This window comes from Amblyraja radiata, chromosome 25, assembly GCF_010909765.2.
Source record: "Amblyraja radiata isolate CabotCenter1 chromosome 25, sAmbRad1.1.pri, whole genome shotgun sequence".
NCBI lineage: Eukaryota > Metazoa > Chordata > Chondrichthyes > Rajiformes > Rajidae > Amblyraja > Amblyraja radiata.
The window spans coordinates 1,352,480-1,367,242 of record NC_045980.1 but is presented as its reverse complement, the minus strand read 5'-3'; the positions used below and the strand labels follow the sequence as shown (position 1 = coordinate 1,367,242).

The following is a 14,763-nucleotide window of genomic DNA, read 5'->3' as shown; positions in this document are numbered from 1 at the left end:
CACACAGGGTGGGTGTATGGAACAAGCTGCCAGAGGAGGTAGTTGAGGCTGGGACTGTCCCATCGTTTAAGAAACAGTTGGACAGGGACATGGATAGGACAGGTTTGGATGGATATGGACCAAGCGCAGGCAAGTGGGACTAGGGTAACTGGGACATGTGGGCCGGTGTTGGGCTGAAGGGCCTGTTTCCACACTGTATCACTCTAAGACTCTATGACCCCATGACTTTTAAATAGTACAATATCCCAACTTTTCATGGACCATTATCAAAACATAAATATTTTACATTGAGCCAGATATAGCAGTAGTTGAACAGGTGACCAGAAAGTTGTGTCAAAAGGGTAGATTTTAGACAAGTTTAAAGGGGCAGGGAGAGGGAGAGATGCAAAGAAGTGTGTGGGGCAGAATACCCCAACTGACAGTCTAGGGCAATTAAAGACCTAAGATAGACACAAAAAGCTGGAGTAACTCAGCGGGACAGGCAGCATCTCTGGAGAGAAGGAATGGTTGATGTTTTGGGTCGAGACCCTTCTTCAAAAAACTTAAAGACATGGCTGCTTGAAGTGGAACAAAGAAAATGAAGTTGAGAATGTACAACAGCAGCTTCAAGCTGGCTGCAGAAGGCCAGGAATGACTTCTGTTTTGCATTACTCACCGTCAAAGATGTTTATCCTGCCATCTCCTCCACAGGGCTGAGTGTGATCACCAAAGCACACGTGGTTACATTCTGTGCTCTTCGCCTCCCCATGTCTCCAGTAATCAGCATCGTTCCCACAGAAACATGCATAGCCTGACTCCATGCCAGCGAGCTGCAACAACAAATTAAAAATGATAATAAAGCTGAAACAAAGTAAAACAGCTGTAATCAATTTACGCAGAAGAGAGGAGCTGTTTGATACAGTGTAGTGACGCATCCAGATATTATGCAGCTCATCATTCTCAGCACAGACATTGTTTAGTATTGCTTACTTCCTATCCCTTTACTCTATTGCTGTCTCTCTCTGGAGGCCTGGAGAAGTTATTGAAATGGACACAAGTGAGCAGTGAATAGATAGAATAGAAAAATAGAAACATAGAAAATAGGTGCAGGAGTAGGCCACTTGGCCGTTCAAGCCTGCATCGCCATTCAATATGATTATGGCTGATCATCCAAAATCAGTACCCCGTTCCTGCTTTCACCCCATATCCCTTGATTCCTTTAGCCCTAAGAGCCATATCTAACTCTGTCTTGAATACATCCAGTGAATTGACCTCCACTGCTTTCTGTGGCAGAGAATTCCACAGATTCACAACTCTCTGGGTGAAAAACCTTTTCCTCATCTCACTCCGAAATGGCCAACCCCTTATGCTTAAACTGTGAACCCTGGTTCTGGAATTCCCCAACATGGGGAACATTTTTCCTGCATCTGGCATGTCCAATCCCTCAAGAATTTTATATGTTTCTATAAGATAGCCTCTCATCCTTCTAATGTCGCCCTGTGACACATTGGCAAAAGTAAACCAGTTTGAATTAAAGGGGGTACACAAAAGAATACTGGAGAAACTCAGCGGGTGCAGCAGCATCTATGGGGCGAAGGAAATAGGTGACGTTTCGGGCCGAAACCCTTCTTCAGACTTGAATTAAAGGGGTTTTGGTTACAAACATCCACATTACTTCAGATGTTTTTGCCACCTCTATGCAAAGGTACGGATGTCATCTCATCACAAAAGGATAACAATCCAAAGGTGTATCACTAATGCTGCTTTCAAACACTCCATTAAGAGAAGTACATACTGTATGTGCTCATTATGATGGAAACCTTGTTAATTCCATGAATTACTTTAAAGCAGCAATTTTCAACCTTCTTAAATTATGACCCAGAAATCCAATGACTAATTCGACCATAATTTAAAGACACTTACAGGCAGACACTATTGTAAGTGTAGGACCTTTGATCCAAACACACAGTGTGGAGTTAATTCCCAGAAGTATTAGGCACGAACTAGAGTGTAACCTGGACTGGCGGTAAATTGGGCCATAAAGCCTCAGCACAGAATATCCAAAGCAGAGGCAAGGAAATAAATGTCCTCACAACCCAGCTTTATCCCTGTTTCTTCACTCCACTTCTTCCTTTCCCCAGCATCTTTATACCCTGACCTCCACATTCTCCCCAACCTCCACCTCAGCACACTCCCTCCATCCTCCCCTAGACTCTCCTCCTCCACCATACTCTCCACAGCTTCCTTCTCCCCTCATCCCCTCCCACCCCCCCCCCCCATCTACCTCTCCCTCTGACCCCTCCCTCACCACTCTCTCTCTCTGATCCCTCCTCTCCCGCAAATTCTCCCACCCCTCCCACACACTCACCCCCTCCGACATTCTCCCCCACCCCTCCCACACAATCTCCCCCCACTCTCTCACACACTCTTCCCCCCTCCCTCACTCCCCCACCCCCCACACTCTCCCACCCTCTTCCCCCCAAACTCTCCCACCCACACTCGCCAAAGCCTGCCACCCACCTCACCCCAGTCAGGTGGGATGCAGTGACGTGTGGTGAGGTCAATGGTTGGGGAAGCACTGGCTAGTATCAGTGGCCCGGCCCTCCCTGTATTGATCACCGCGTCTCCCCAAGGAGAGAGAGGGGTGGAGCCGGGGCTGTGTGCGTGAAGCACGGCGACTGGAGGGGCGGGAGCATTGCCCTGGGAACGTGAGGGAACGACCCACCTCACCCTCTCCTCCTCTCCCCCTTCTCCGTTCACCCTCACACCCCCCTCCCCGTCTACCCCTTGCTTCCCCCTCCACCCCTCTGCTCTCTCTCCACCCCTCTCTCCCCCCTCCACCCGGGGTAGATCTACCCAAGCCAAGAGTGCATTACTCCAGCGCGGAGCGGAGCCCCTTTAGGCACGGGGCCCAATTGGGAGTTCTCAGCGGCCCAGAACCTCCGAATCGGCCGCTACAAATCAACGAATCAACCTGCCAGACTTTTCTTTACAGCTATTTTCATTAGGAGTATGACAGGTGAGGCTCTGACTCCCCTGCCTCCCCTGACCGCATGTCCCTGGTGGGATGTGAATATTCTCAGCTGCATTCACCCACAATGCCAGTGGTGTGGGCAAGGTTGAGGCCTCAATGTCCAAACCATTCTGCCTTTTCTTGCAGTTTAAAACATTTACCACCTCTCATCAGCAATCTATTCAGAATCACATACAGGAGTAAATCTGTAATTCATTACCTTAAACCTCTTATTCCTGCAGAACTTAATGCAGGTCTGGATGGTCAGTTTGTTCGATGTCTCACTGCTCCCTGATAATGGTGGGGGGTCACCATTGTCTTTAAAGCATCCGAGGTAGCCGGGCACTGTGAACAAACACAATACATAAGGTCCACATGTATTTCCCAAACACTACAGAGGAAGATCACCATTTCACTTCAATGCTCAACACTAACTTTCACGTTACTTCAGACTGGTGCAGATAAATTAACATTTGGGAAAGGGATTTATGCCCCTGTCCCACTTAGGAAACCTGAACAGAAACCTCTGGAGACTTTGCGCCCCACCCAAGGTTTCCGTGCGGTTCCAGGAGCTTTTTGTCAGTCTCCCTACCTGCTTCCACTACCTGCAACCTCCGGCAACCACCTGCAACCTCCGGGAACTGCACGAAAACCTTGGGTGGGGCGCAAAGTCTCCAGCGGTTTCCGTTCAGGTTTCCTAAGTGGGACAGGGGCATAAGGGTGCAATAGACTTGCTGAGCTGAAGACCACCTGATGGGAGAGTGGGCTCAAGGGATTGAATGGTTTAAATCTGCTTCCCCGGCTTGAACATGATTAAACGTCATTATCTATTTATTCAGAAGATAGACACAAAAAGCTGGAGTAACTCAGCGGGTCAGGCAGCACCTCTGGAGAAAAGGAATGGGTGACATTTTGGGTCGAGATCCTTCTTCAGACTGAGAGTCAGGGGAGAGAGACAATAAAGGTATGAAAAGGTACAGAACCATGAAGAGCCGGCAACGATAGCCAAAGGGACAACAGTGATCCATTGTTGGCTGTGAAGATGGTGATAACGAAGGGACATGGACAGTACAACTAGCAGGAAGACTAGGGTGGGGGAGGGACAGAGGGAGAGGGAATGCAAGGGTTACTTGAAGTTAGGCGAATCAATATTCATACCGCTGGGCTGTAAGCTGCACAAACTAAATCTGAGGTGCTGTTCCTCCAATTTGCGTTTGGCCTCACTCTGACAATGGAGGAGGTCCAGGACAGAAAGGTCAGTGTGGGAATGGGAGGGGGAGTTAAAGTGTTTGGGAACCAGGAGATCAGGTAGGTCCAGGCAGACTGAGCAAAGGTGTTCAACGAAATGATCGCCCAGTCTACGCTTGGTCTGGCCGATATATAGGAGTCCACACCTGGAACAGTGGATACAGTAGATGAGGTTGGAGGAGGTGCAAGTGAATGTGTGCCTCACCTGAATAGACTGTTTGGGTCCCTGGACAGAGTCAAGGGGGGAGGTAAAGGGACAGGTGTTGCATCTCCTGCGGTTGCAGGGAAGGTGCCTGGGGAGGGGGTGGTTTGGGTGGGAACGGATGAGTGAGCTAGGGAATTGTGAGGGGAATGGTCTCTGCGGAAAGCAGGAAGGGGTGGAGATGGAATAACTAGTGGAAGATGTGACTAATGGTGGGATCCCGTTAGAGGTGGCGAAAATGTAGATGGATTTATATCCTGTATGCGACGGTTAGTGGGTGAAAGATGAGGGGACCCTGTCCCTGTTGCGACTGAGGGGAGGGGGGAGCAAGAGGGGAACTGTGGGATACCAAGGAGACATGAGTGAGGGCCTCATCTATGATGGAAGAATGGAACTCCTGTTCCCTAAAGAATGAGGACATCTCGGATGTCCTGGTATGGAACACCTCAACTTGGGCGCAGATGCGGTGTAGACGGAGGAATTGGGAGCAGATGATAGAATCTTTGCAGGAGGCAGGGTGGGAAGAAGTGTAGTCTATATAGCTGTTGGAGTCAGTAGATTTGTAATAGACATCAGTCAATAGTCTATCTCCTGTCTCCAAAAAAGGGAAGGCAGGTGTCGTAGGTGGTCCAAGTGAATTTGAGTGCAGGATGAAAATTAATGAAGTTAATTAATTCCATGAGTTCTGCATGGGTGCAGGAGGTAGCACCGATGCAGTTATCTCTGCAGCAGAGATAGAGTTCGGGGATAGGGCCAGTGTACATCTGGAACAGGGATTGTTTGACGTACCCTACAAAGAGGCAGGCATCGCTGGGCCCCATGCAAGTGCCCATACCTTGGATTTGGAGGAAGTGGGAGGAATCGAAGGAGAAGTTGTTAAGGAGAGCATTAGTAGAAGGAAATTGGATGGTTCTATGGTTGAGGAAAAAACAGGAGGCTTTAAGGTGTAGAATGTCTGAACATCCATAGTAAAGATGAGGGAGTGGGGGCTCGGAAAGCGGAAGTCATTGAAGAGACAAAGGGCGTGTGAGGTGTCTTGGACATGGGTAGGGAGGGGTTGGACCAGGGGGATAGGATGGAGTCGAGTTATGTGGAAATTATTTCAGCAGGACAGGAGCAGGCAGAAACAATGGGATGCTTATGGATTTTGGGGAGAACCCCTGTGCGGGGCTGGGAACAATAAGTTTGGAGGCTGTGGAGGAAAGACAGCCGGAAGTGATGAAGACAATGGCCCAGTGCTCATCTGTGGTGATGTGGTGTCATGTCTGTTTATTCATCTTCTCCATAAACATAATCAAACCAGACTCATCCTAGTGAATCTGAATTTTGGGTCTATTGGTAGAAGAATGCAGATTGTGCTGGCACATGGTGGGAGAATCATTTTACATGTCTCTTTAATCCCTTCCTGCCCCCCTTTTCACTCCATCTCACCTTCCTAACAATACATGCTTCCATAAGCAACTGAGGCCTCACACCACATTTGCAGTGACTAGTGGGGGGCCGCAAGGCTCGGTGCTGGGACCGCAGTTGTTTACAATATACATTAACGATTTAGACGAGATAATTAAATGTAACATCTCTAAGTTTGCGGATGACACAAAGCTGGGTTGCAGTGTGAGCTGTGAGGATGCAATGAAGCTGCAGGGTGACTTGGATAGGTTGGGTGAGTGGGCAGAAGCATGGCAGATGCAGTATAATGTGGATAAATGTGAGGTTATCCACTTTGGTGGCAAGAACAGGAAGGCAGATTATTATCTGAATAGTGTCAGATGAGGAGAAGGGAAGATGCAATGAGACATGGGTGTGTTTGTACATCAGTCACTGAAAGTAAGCATGCAGGTACAGCCGGAAGTGAACAAAACCAATGGCTTCATGGTGAGAGCATTTGAGTTTAGGAGCAAGGAAATCCTACTGCAGTTGTACACGGCCCTGGTGAGTCCGCACCTGGAGTATCGTGTGCAATTTTGGTCTCCTAAATGTTGGTCTCCTAAAGGAAGGACATTACTGCCATTGAGGGAGTGCAGGGTAGGTTCACAAGGTTAATTCCCGCGATGTCGGGACTGACGTATGATGCAAGAATGGGTCAACTTGGCTTGTATTCGCTGGAGTTTAGATGAAAGGGGAACTTATAGAAATATAGAATTCTTAGAGAATTGGACAGGCTGGATGCAGAAAAAATGTTCCCAATGTTGGGGGAGTCCAGAACCAGGGGTCACAGTTTAAGAATAAGGGGTACGCCATTTAAGACTGAAATGAGGAATGGGCCATGGCTCACCGGGATACCTTTCACCGCACACGGCTCACCGAGGTCTCAGGTGAGGAGACGTGTGTTCATTGCGAGGGTGGTGAATGTTTGAGAATCTCCAGCCTGCAGCGCTGTGCAACCTTTTCACCCAGAGTTGTGAATCTGTGGAATTCTCTGCCACATAAGGCAGTGGAGGCCAATTCACTGGATGTTTTCAAGAAAGTTAGATTTACTTAGTATTAAGGGAATCAAGGGATATGAGGAAAAAGCCAGAACGGGGTACTGATTTTGGATGATCAGCCATGATCCTATTGAATGTCGGTGCTGGCTCGAAGGGCCGAATGGCCTACTCCTGCACCTATTTTCTATGTTTCTACTTTGCATTAAACCAACAGCTTCTGGTTCAAGTGGCACTCCCAAGACTGAAGGCTGTGAGAGAAGGGAAACTGGTCGCCGTTGAAGGTCGAGTGTTTTGTTGATAAACGGAACACTCGACCTTCAACGGCCATTTCGTGGATCCAGTTGACGTTGACGTTATTAATTTGACGATCATTTGTTTGTAAACTGTCAGCATAGGCAGTCTTTGATTGTGTTAATACTCTATGTTTATTTTTATTTTTTGAATAAAAGTAGTTTCATAATAAATAAATTAAAAATAAAAAAAAAGACTGAAGGACAAAATCCATGCTCACATATGAGTCCAACACAGGCAGAGCATTGCAATTATTACCCCCACAGACCCGTTGAGTTCCTCCAGCACTTTGCGTTTTGCTCAAGCTTCCAGTATCTGCAGTTCCTTATGTCTCCATGATTTCCCACCTCAGCTCCCTCTCCCTCCATAGTCCCCATGTCTCCTCACGTACAGAAATCTCTCCATCTTTGTTCTGACTGCCCTGGCACAGCTGAGCTTGCACAGCGCTGCAGGCTGGAGATTCTCAAACATTCACCACCCTCGCAGTGAACACATGTCTCCTCACCTCAGACCTCGGTGAGCCGTGTGCGATGAAAGGTATCCCGGTGAGCCATGGCCCATCCCAGCGGGAGGCCTGGCCCACCCACCGTGGGCTCGGGTAACCACCCGCAGAGTGAACCCTGGTGAGCCGTATCCGAATGGCAGGCCTGACTCATGCCTTACCCATCACGGAACTGGGAACCCACCTGGAGAGGGAAGCCTGGTGAGACATTGCCCATCCCAATGACAGGTCTGACTCACCCATCACGGATCCCGCCGGAGAGAGAAGCCGCGGATAGGAGGATGGAGGAAAATGGTGGCGGATGCTGTACAAAGGACCCGGTAAAAACAACGGGATGGGGGTGGGGGGGGGGGGCCTTACCTTCCTCATCCTTAAGGTCAGCTGTGGGAGGCATCCCCCCCCTCCCCCCACTCCCGGGGAACAAGGGCTGAAGAAGATCGTGCAAGGAGATGGCGACAGTTCGTGGGACGACCGGAATAGAGGCGATGGCTGCAACGGGCCTTTGTGGCCAACTGCAGCTGGCAGCAAAATGGCTGCTCTTGCATATGGGCTCTCTGTACATTCTGAACTCATCAGGGATTGTGCTTATTTATGTACGGTGATAGTCTTGCTGAGCTGCATGTTTTTACACTGTGTTGTAATACACATGATAATAAAGAAACCATTCAACCATTAATGGATGAGATGTTGAACTGAGGACCTCTCTGTCATCGCACAACGTACCCCATGTCTGTCTTACGAAAAGGGAAGGGCAATTCTCCCCCTGCTCTGGATAATGTTTCTCCTGCAGTCTATATCACTAAAGTACTAATTATTTGTCTTTAGAAGATTACTGAGTGCAAGAGCTAGCTTCGCACAAGTTACAACAGTGCATGAACTTCAAAAGGTTTGCCTGCAGTAGTTGGATGACTTTAAACGCCATAAAAACACATTTTTCTTTCTGTCTTGCATAAGGCGAGCTAATTCACTCCGGGAGCCAAAGCTTCAGCACCTTCTGTTCATACATGTGTAACAAGATCTTGCAGCTGTCTCACTACAGAGCGATGAGTGGAGCAAGGTTTCCCCTCTTTAGCCTGAGGGCAACCTCAGCTGGCGCAGTGCACAGAGGAGGTGTGGAGCTGAGTTTACCTGCCTGCACAGGCTAGTTCTACACTTTGAACTTCAATGAAAGACTCCAGGCATTCAAGGAACACAGAAACATCAAACATCAATTCTGCTTATGGAATTATTTCCAACCGCCAATCCTCATGATTTCTTTCTTCAGATCCTACTCTCCAAATTGAGTAGGTTAAGCCTGTACTTGCCAAAGGTTAGAAGAATGAATGATGCTCTCATTGAAACTTACCATATCTTCACTGGGCTCAACAGGGTGGATGCAGGGAGAATGTTTCCACTGGCAGAGTCTAAAACTAAGGGTCACAACCCCAGTATAAGGGAAAGGTCATTTAGGATTTAGGTGAGGAGAAATTTGTTCAGAGGGTTGTGAATGATTAACTTTCTCTAAATTGGAATATTGTGGGGGCTCAGTCTCTGGGTCATTCAAAACAGCGACCAAGAGATGTGTAGATATTACGGAATCAAGCATTGTGGGATAGTGCTGGAAAATGACATTGATGTGGATGATCAACCTTGCTAGACCCAAAATGCTGGAGGAACTCAGCAGGACAGGCACCATCTCTGGAGAGAAGGAATGGGTGACGTTTCAGGGTGAGACCGCTCTTCCAGACGTTTCGGGTTGAGGCACTTCTTGATGCATGGCAGAATCCGCTGGATACTCTACATATGTAGCTAAATGACCCTGCCACTGAAAGTGGTGAGCAGACCATTATCCACAATGTGCATCATGATCTCGTTTACACCTGGACTACGGGGCATTAATTATGGACACAAGATACAAGATACTTTTATCGTGAAATGTGTGGTCACCATACAGCCATACAATTAAAATAAAGAACACAACACACGATAGAATCCAACATAAAACATCCCCACACAGCAGAATCAAAGTTTCCCACTGTGAGGGAAGACACCAAAGTCCTCTTCCTCTGTTGTTCTTAATGTTTACCCGTGGTCGGGGCCTCCCGAGCCCTCCACAGTCGCCGCTACGGTTGGCCCGATATTCAGGCCCGCTCGCCGGGATGGAACTCCGACGTCGGGCCGGGAGAACAACCTCCGTGGCTTGGACCTCCGAATCAGCCGTTTCCTACCAGAGTCCGCGGCTCCCGGAGTCCACAGGCCGCGCTGAGCGGAGATTCAAGCTGGCGGCACTCGGCAAAGAGTCCCAGGGACTTTGCGATGTTGGTCAGCACCGCCCGCGTTGGGAGCTCTTCAAACCTCAGCTCCACGATGGTGGAACAGCGGGCCCAGCACTCCCGGAGCTTCAAACGGCGATCCAGGTAAGCATCGCACCGCTCCACTCCACGGTGAATCCAGCGCTGCAAATCCACTGAATTGCTGAATCTCTGGTCTGGGTCCCCAGCAGGAAAGGCTGCTGCAATCCAGTTGGTAGGCAGCGAAGAGGGGGGCGAGGACCCGACTCGGAAAATAGTCGCGTCCTCGCCAGGAAGCGACTGAGAAGCAGTTTCCCCCTTACCCTACCCCCCTCCCCCATATAAAAAAAGTAAAGAAATTACAAAACACACTTTTAAGACAAACTAAAATTTTAAAAAGATAGAAAAAAACGGACAGACTGTAGGCAGAAGCTGCCTTCAATGCGGCACCTCTAGTAGAATTTTGTGCTAATGTTTCCCCCAATTTTATGCTAATGTTTCCAACACTCTTGACCAAGAATTGGATTAGGCTTTCTCTGACATCAGAGGAAGGATAGACCGAATCAACCATAAATTTCTATAAATCTATAATATAATTAAGCCGCTTGATATATATTTTCTACAATGCTGATGGCAGGTGTTTGCCCCATCAAGTCTATTCTGGTTCCCAAAGCAATCCTATTCCCCCACTGATATCTCAGTAACTTGTCTCTCATCTCATGCCCAACAATTTACCTTTGATCAACTTGTCACTCACTTACTCGAGGAGTAAATTACATGAACAAAATACCACCCATCATGCCTTCAAAATGTGGGAGCAAACTGGAGCACCTGGTGGAAATCCATCTGTCCCAAAGTCACTGGGAGATTCTTCAAACTCCACACGGACAGTGGCAGAGGTCAGGATTGAACCCAGGTCACTGTAGCTGTGAGGCAGTGGCACTATATACTATGCCACTGCCCATATTACTTACTTACTTACTTACTTACTTACTGCCTATTATGCCTCCTGGCATGGAGGGCAGCAACAAAGGTCCTCCACTCCTGTCTGTTCTGGGCTAGCGTCTGGACACTACCACAGGTCAGGCCCATTGTTTTCATTTCCTCCTCTACAGTTTGACGCTAGGTGGTTTTGGATCTCCCTCTTTTCCTTTTCCCTTCCGGTGTCCAGTGTAGGGCTATTCTTGAGATGCTGTACATTCATCCCAGCATCTGTCGATAGCCCTGGAAGTCCATCACGCCCAGTAGTGGTGACTCCTTCAGTCGCTGTTTCCGTAACATATTTGTTTTACGAGACAGGGTTGTTAGCCCTGTGCTCAACCTCCAACCTGGAGGACCAGTGGCTCGCTCTTCGTCTCGCCTCTACCCTTGGACTTGTCCAGCATGGGAGACCCTTAAAGGGCTTTCTCACTGTGCGACCTGAAGCAAGAATTAACAAGATTTAACATCGTGGGAACCTTCTGCGATAGCAGTACGGCATTCGTGGACCACCGAGGACCTCCGTGGCACTAACGGCAGGTAGTCGTGTGACTTGGTAAGGTCGGGAGAAAATTCAAACATTTTTGAATTTCTCCAAGAGTGCCTAGAGCACTTTTTGGTGAGCGTTGCAACATTGTATGAACGCAGTGGCCCGTGCGATATCCGTAATAACTCTTGCGGGTACCGTGGGAACTCCTGCGAACGGTGAGTAACTGAGCAGTTTGATTGTCAGTGCTTGTTTTACCTCATTGTTAAATAAATATATTTTTTACTATCAGATTGATGTCTGCAATTCTTCATTAACACATCACTACAAGATGAATGTCTCTAATGTTATAATCCCTCTCATGCTGAAACACAAAATAGTTGAAGGGAGGTGAAATAATCACATTTTCATTCTTTTTCATTTTTGAGTGTTCAGGTACCTCACTTGCTGAGCTATTTTACTCCAGCAGTTTGTGTCTCTTTTTGTCTAAAGCAGTTTCTAAGACTGGAGGAACGCCGCGGGCCAGGCAGCATCTACGGAGGGAAATGGACATGCGACCCTTTCTTCAGGCTGCCTTATCTCTCCCCGCCCCCCCCCCCTCCCCCCAACTCCCACCCCCACACACAAATGCTGGAGAAACTCAGCGGGTGCAGCAGCATCTATGGAACGAAAGAAATAGGCAACGTTTCGGCCCGAAAAGTTGCCTATTTCTTGTGCATGTGTCGGAAGGAACAGCAGATGCCGGTTTAAAGAGAATGCTGGAGTAACTCGACGGCAGGCAGCATCTCTGGGGAGAAGGAATGGGTGACATTTCGGGTCGAGACCCTTCTGATATGCTGCTTGTCCCGCTGAGCTACATGTTGTGTCTATCTTCGTTTTAATCCAGCATCTGCAGTTCCTTCCTGGCCGAACCCGATTGAAAGATGAGAGGCTGGGCGATAGAGCACTGGGTCTGACAAGGATCAGGCTTCAGTAAGCAAAGTAAAGAGAGGTGGCAACGTTTTGGAAATGAAGCAGGTAATCCGAGTGATGGCGAGACGGTATCCTCTAATCATAATGTGTCGGAAAGAACTGTAGATGTTGGTTTGCGCCGATGATAGACACAGTAATACTGGAGACAGACATAACATCATGGACGGGCAGCATCTGGATAAAAGGAATGGGTGACGTTTCGGGACGAGACTCTGTAGAAGGGTCTCTAACCGAAACGTCACACATTCCTTCTCTCCAGAGATGCTGCCCGTCCCGCTGTGTTACTCCAGCATTTCGTGTCTATCTTCCGTATGCTCTGTGATGGTCATCTCGGAGTCAAGTGGCAACTCTGGTCTGTAGACACGAGGAACTGCAGATGGAGGAATCACGAGCAAAACACAGAGCGTTGGACGAGCCTGACCCTTTGAGTTCCTCCATCACTTTGTGTTGAAGTCAGGTCTGGACATTGCTTGGCTCAGTCTCAGGCGCCGGCTAACTAGGAACGTTGCCTATTTCCTTCGTTCCATAGATGCTGCTGCACCCGCTGAGTTTCTCCAGCATTATTGTGTACCTTCGATTTTCCAGCATCTGCAGTTCCTTCTTAAACACAAATGCACCGAGTTCCTCCAGCACTTCGTGTTTTGCTCAGTATTCCAGCATCCGCTGTCTCCCGCGTCTCCAATAAAACAAAACTATTGTCAAAAGGGTGAAGAATAGGGGCAGAGATAGATACATTCCTGATTAGTGCGGCTGTCAGGAGATTATGGGGAGAAGGCAAGAGAATGTGGTTGAGAGGGAGTGCCCATCTGTTACTATTAATTGGACAGTTCGGTCTGTGAAACGCAACACGCCAGCCCCGACATCCAGCCCGGTGGTCAGTCCTTTGAAGATAGACACCAGTTGCTTGGAGCAACTCAGCGGGACAGGCAGCATCTCTGGAGAGAAGGAACGGGTGGCGTTTTGGGTCGAGAACCTTCTTCAGACTGAAAGTTTCACCTCTCAGTAGATAATAAAATAAGACAATCATCACGGTCAATGTGAGACACAGTCTTTATTCCTATTTGACAAAATAAAAAGACGACTTCTTGCACATATTGAGAGAAGGTGCATCACACCAAACAACATTTGTCTAAAAAAACAGATTATTCTTCAGCTCATTAAAGAGCTCGGGTGAAAAAAACCAATATAGTGTGTGAAAAAAAGTAACATCATTTGTGCCACGTGATTAACAACACTACAGTCCACGATGTTCATTCAAGATTAACGGGAAAGATCGGGAGACGGACAAGTCACTCGCACAAATAACAGAAATGCCGAGTACCGTGGGAACTCTTTATCGTGGGAACTCTTTATCGTGCAGAACTCGTGCTGGACCACGACCACAACACTCGGGTGACATCTTGCTTCAGGTCGCACCGTGAGAACTGGCCATTACAGGAGACGAATCTCCCGCTGGCATAGCTCTAGACACACAAGCTCCCCGACCACAACAAGGTTGCAATCCAACGGGGAGACTGCCCATACTGAGAGAACCGTTGGGGGAAACTTTTTTTATCTCTTTCCATGACGGAGATGCAACTGTTTCCATGTCATACCTCCGTGGAGCTGGCGGCCTCTTGCTGGGACTTCGGGAGCTCAATCCGTGGGAGCCAGTGGACTTTAACACCACAGAGCTCACGGTCCGTGGTTATAGACCGACTTCGGGAGCTCCAAGCCGCGGGAGCTTCGATCGCCCTGACGCGGGAGTGTCAATCGCCGGCTGAGGAAGCTTCAATCTCCCCGACTGCGGATGGTTTGACTGCCCCGATTGTGGGAGAAAAGGAGGAAAGAAGACTTTATTGCCTTCCATCACAGTGGGGAATGGGGAGGAGCCACTGTGGTGGATGTTTATGTCAGACTTTTATGTTGTTGTGTGCCGTTGTTTTTATGGTATGCATGTACGGCAAACAAAATTCCTCGTATGTTGCAAAACATACTTGGCTAATAAAGTACGATTATGGTTATGATGATTATGATTATGATGGGATCTGGAGCAAGTCATTCCTACTCCACCATGAATGATCTGTACCTTAAGAGAAGCTGTGGATATGTCACCCTAGTATCTTTACTTTACAAAAATCTCTCAGTGTAGAAATTTTAACGGTTCAATCTTTGCTTTTCAGTAGAATTCCAGAATTGCACAACTCTTCGTGTGAAGAACTCTTTCTCAAGACCACCTCTGAAAATCCCAGCTCAAATTTTAGAGTTACACCCTAGTTTTGAAGTCATAGTAAAGGAGGAAATAACTTCTCCACCAATCCTTTCATTTTTTGTTTAACGCACATTGCTTACTTCCGTTGTGTTGTAATTCTAATACTCAAGGGAACACAAGCCGAGCTGCTGAAATAAAAGGAAA

General features: G+C 48.1%; 1 protein-coding gene across 1 annotated transcript in view; it reads right to left on the bottom strand.

Annotated features, from left to right (window-relative positions):
* The window catches only part of kremen1 (kringle containing transmembrane protein 1), a 261,287-nt gene that overhangs the window by 91,880 nt on the left and 154,644 nt on the right, over positions 1–14,763 (bottom strand). The window contains 2 exon segments of the mRNA XM_033043091.1: positions 656–809; positions 3,213–3,337. Of these exon segments, the coding sequence (XP_032898982.1) occupies positions 656–809; positions 3,213–3,337 (279 nt within the window).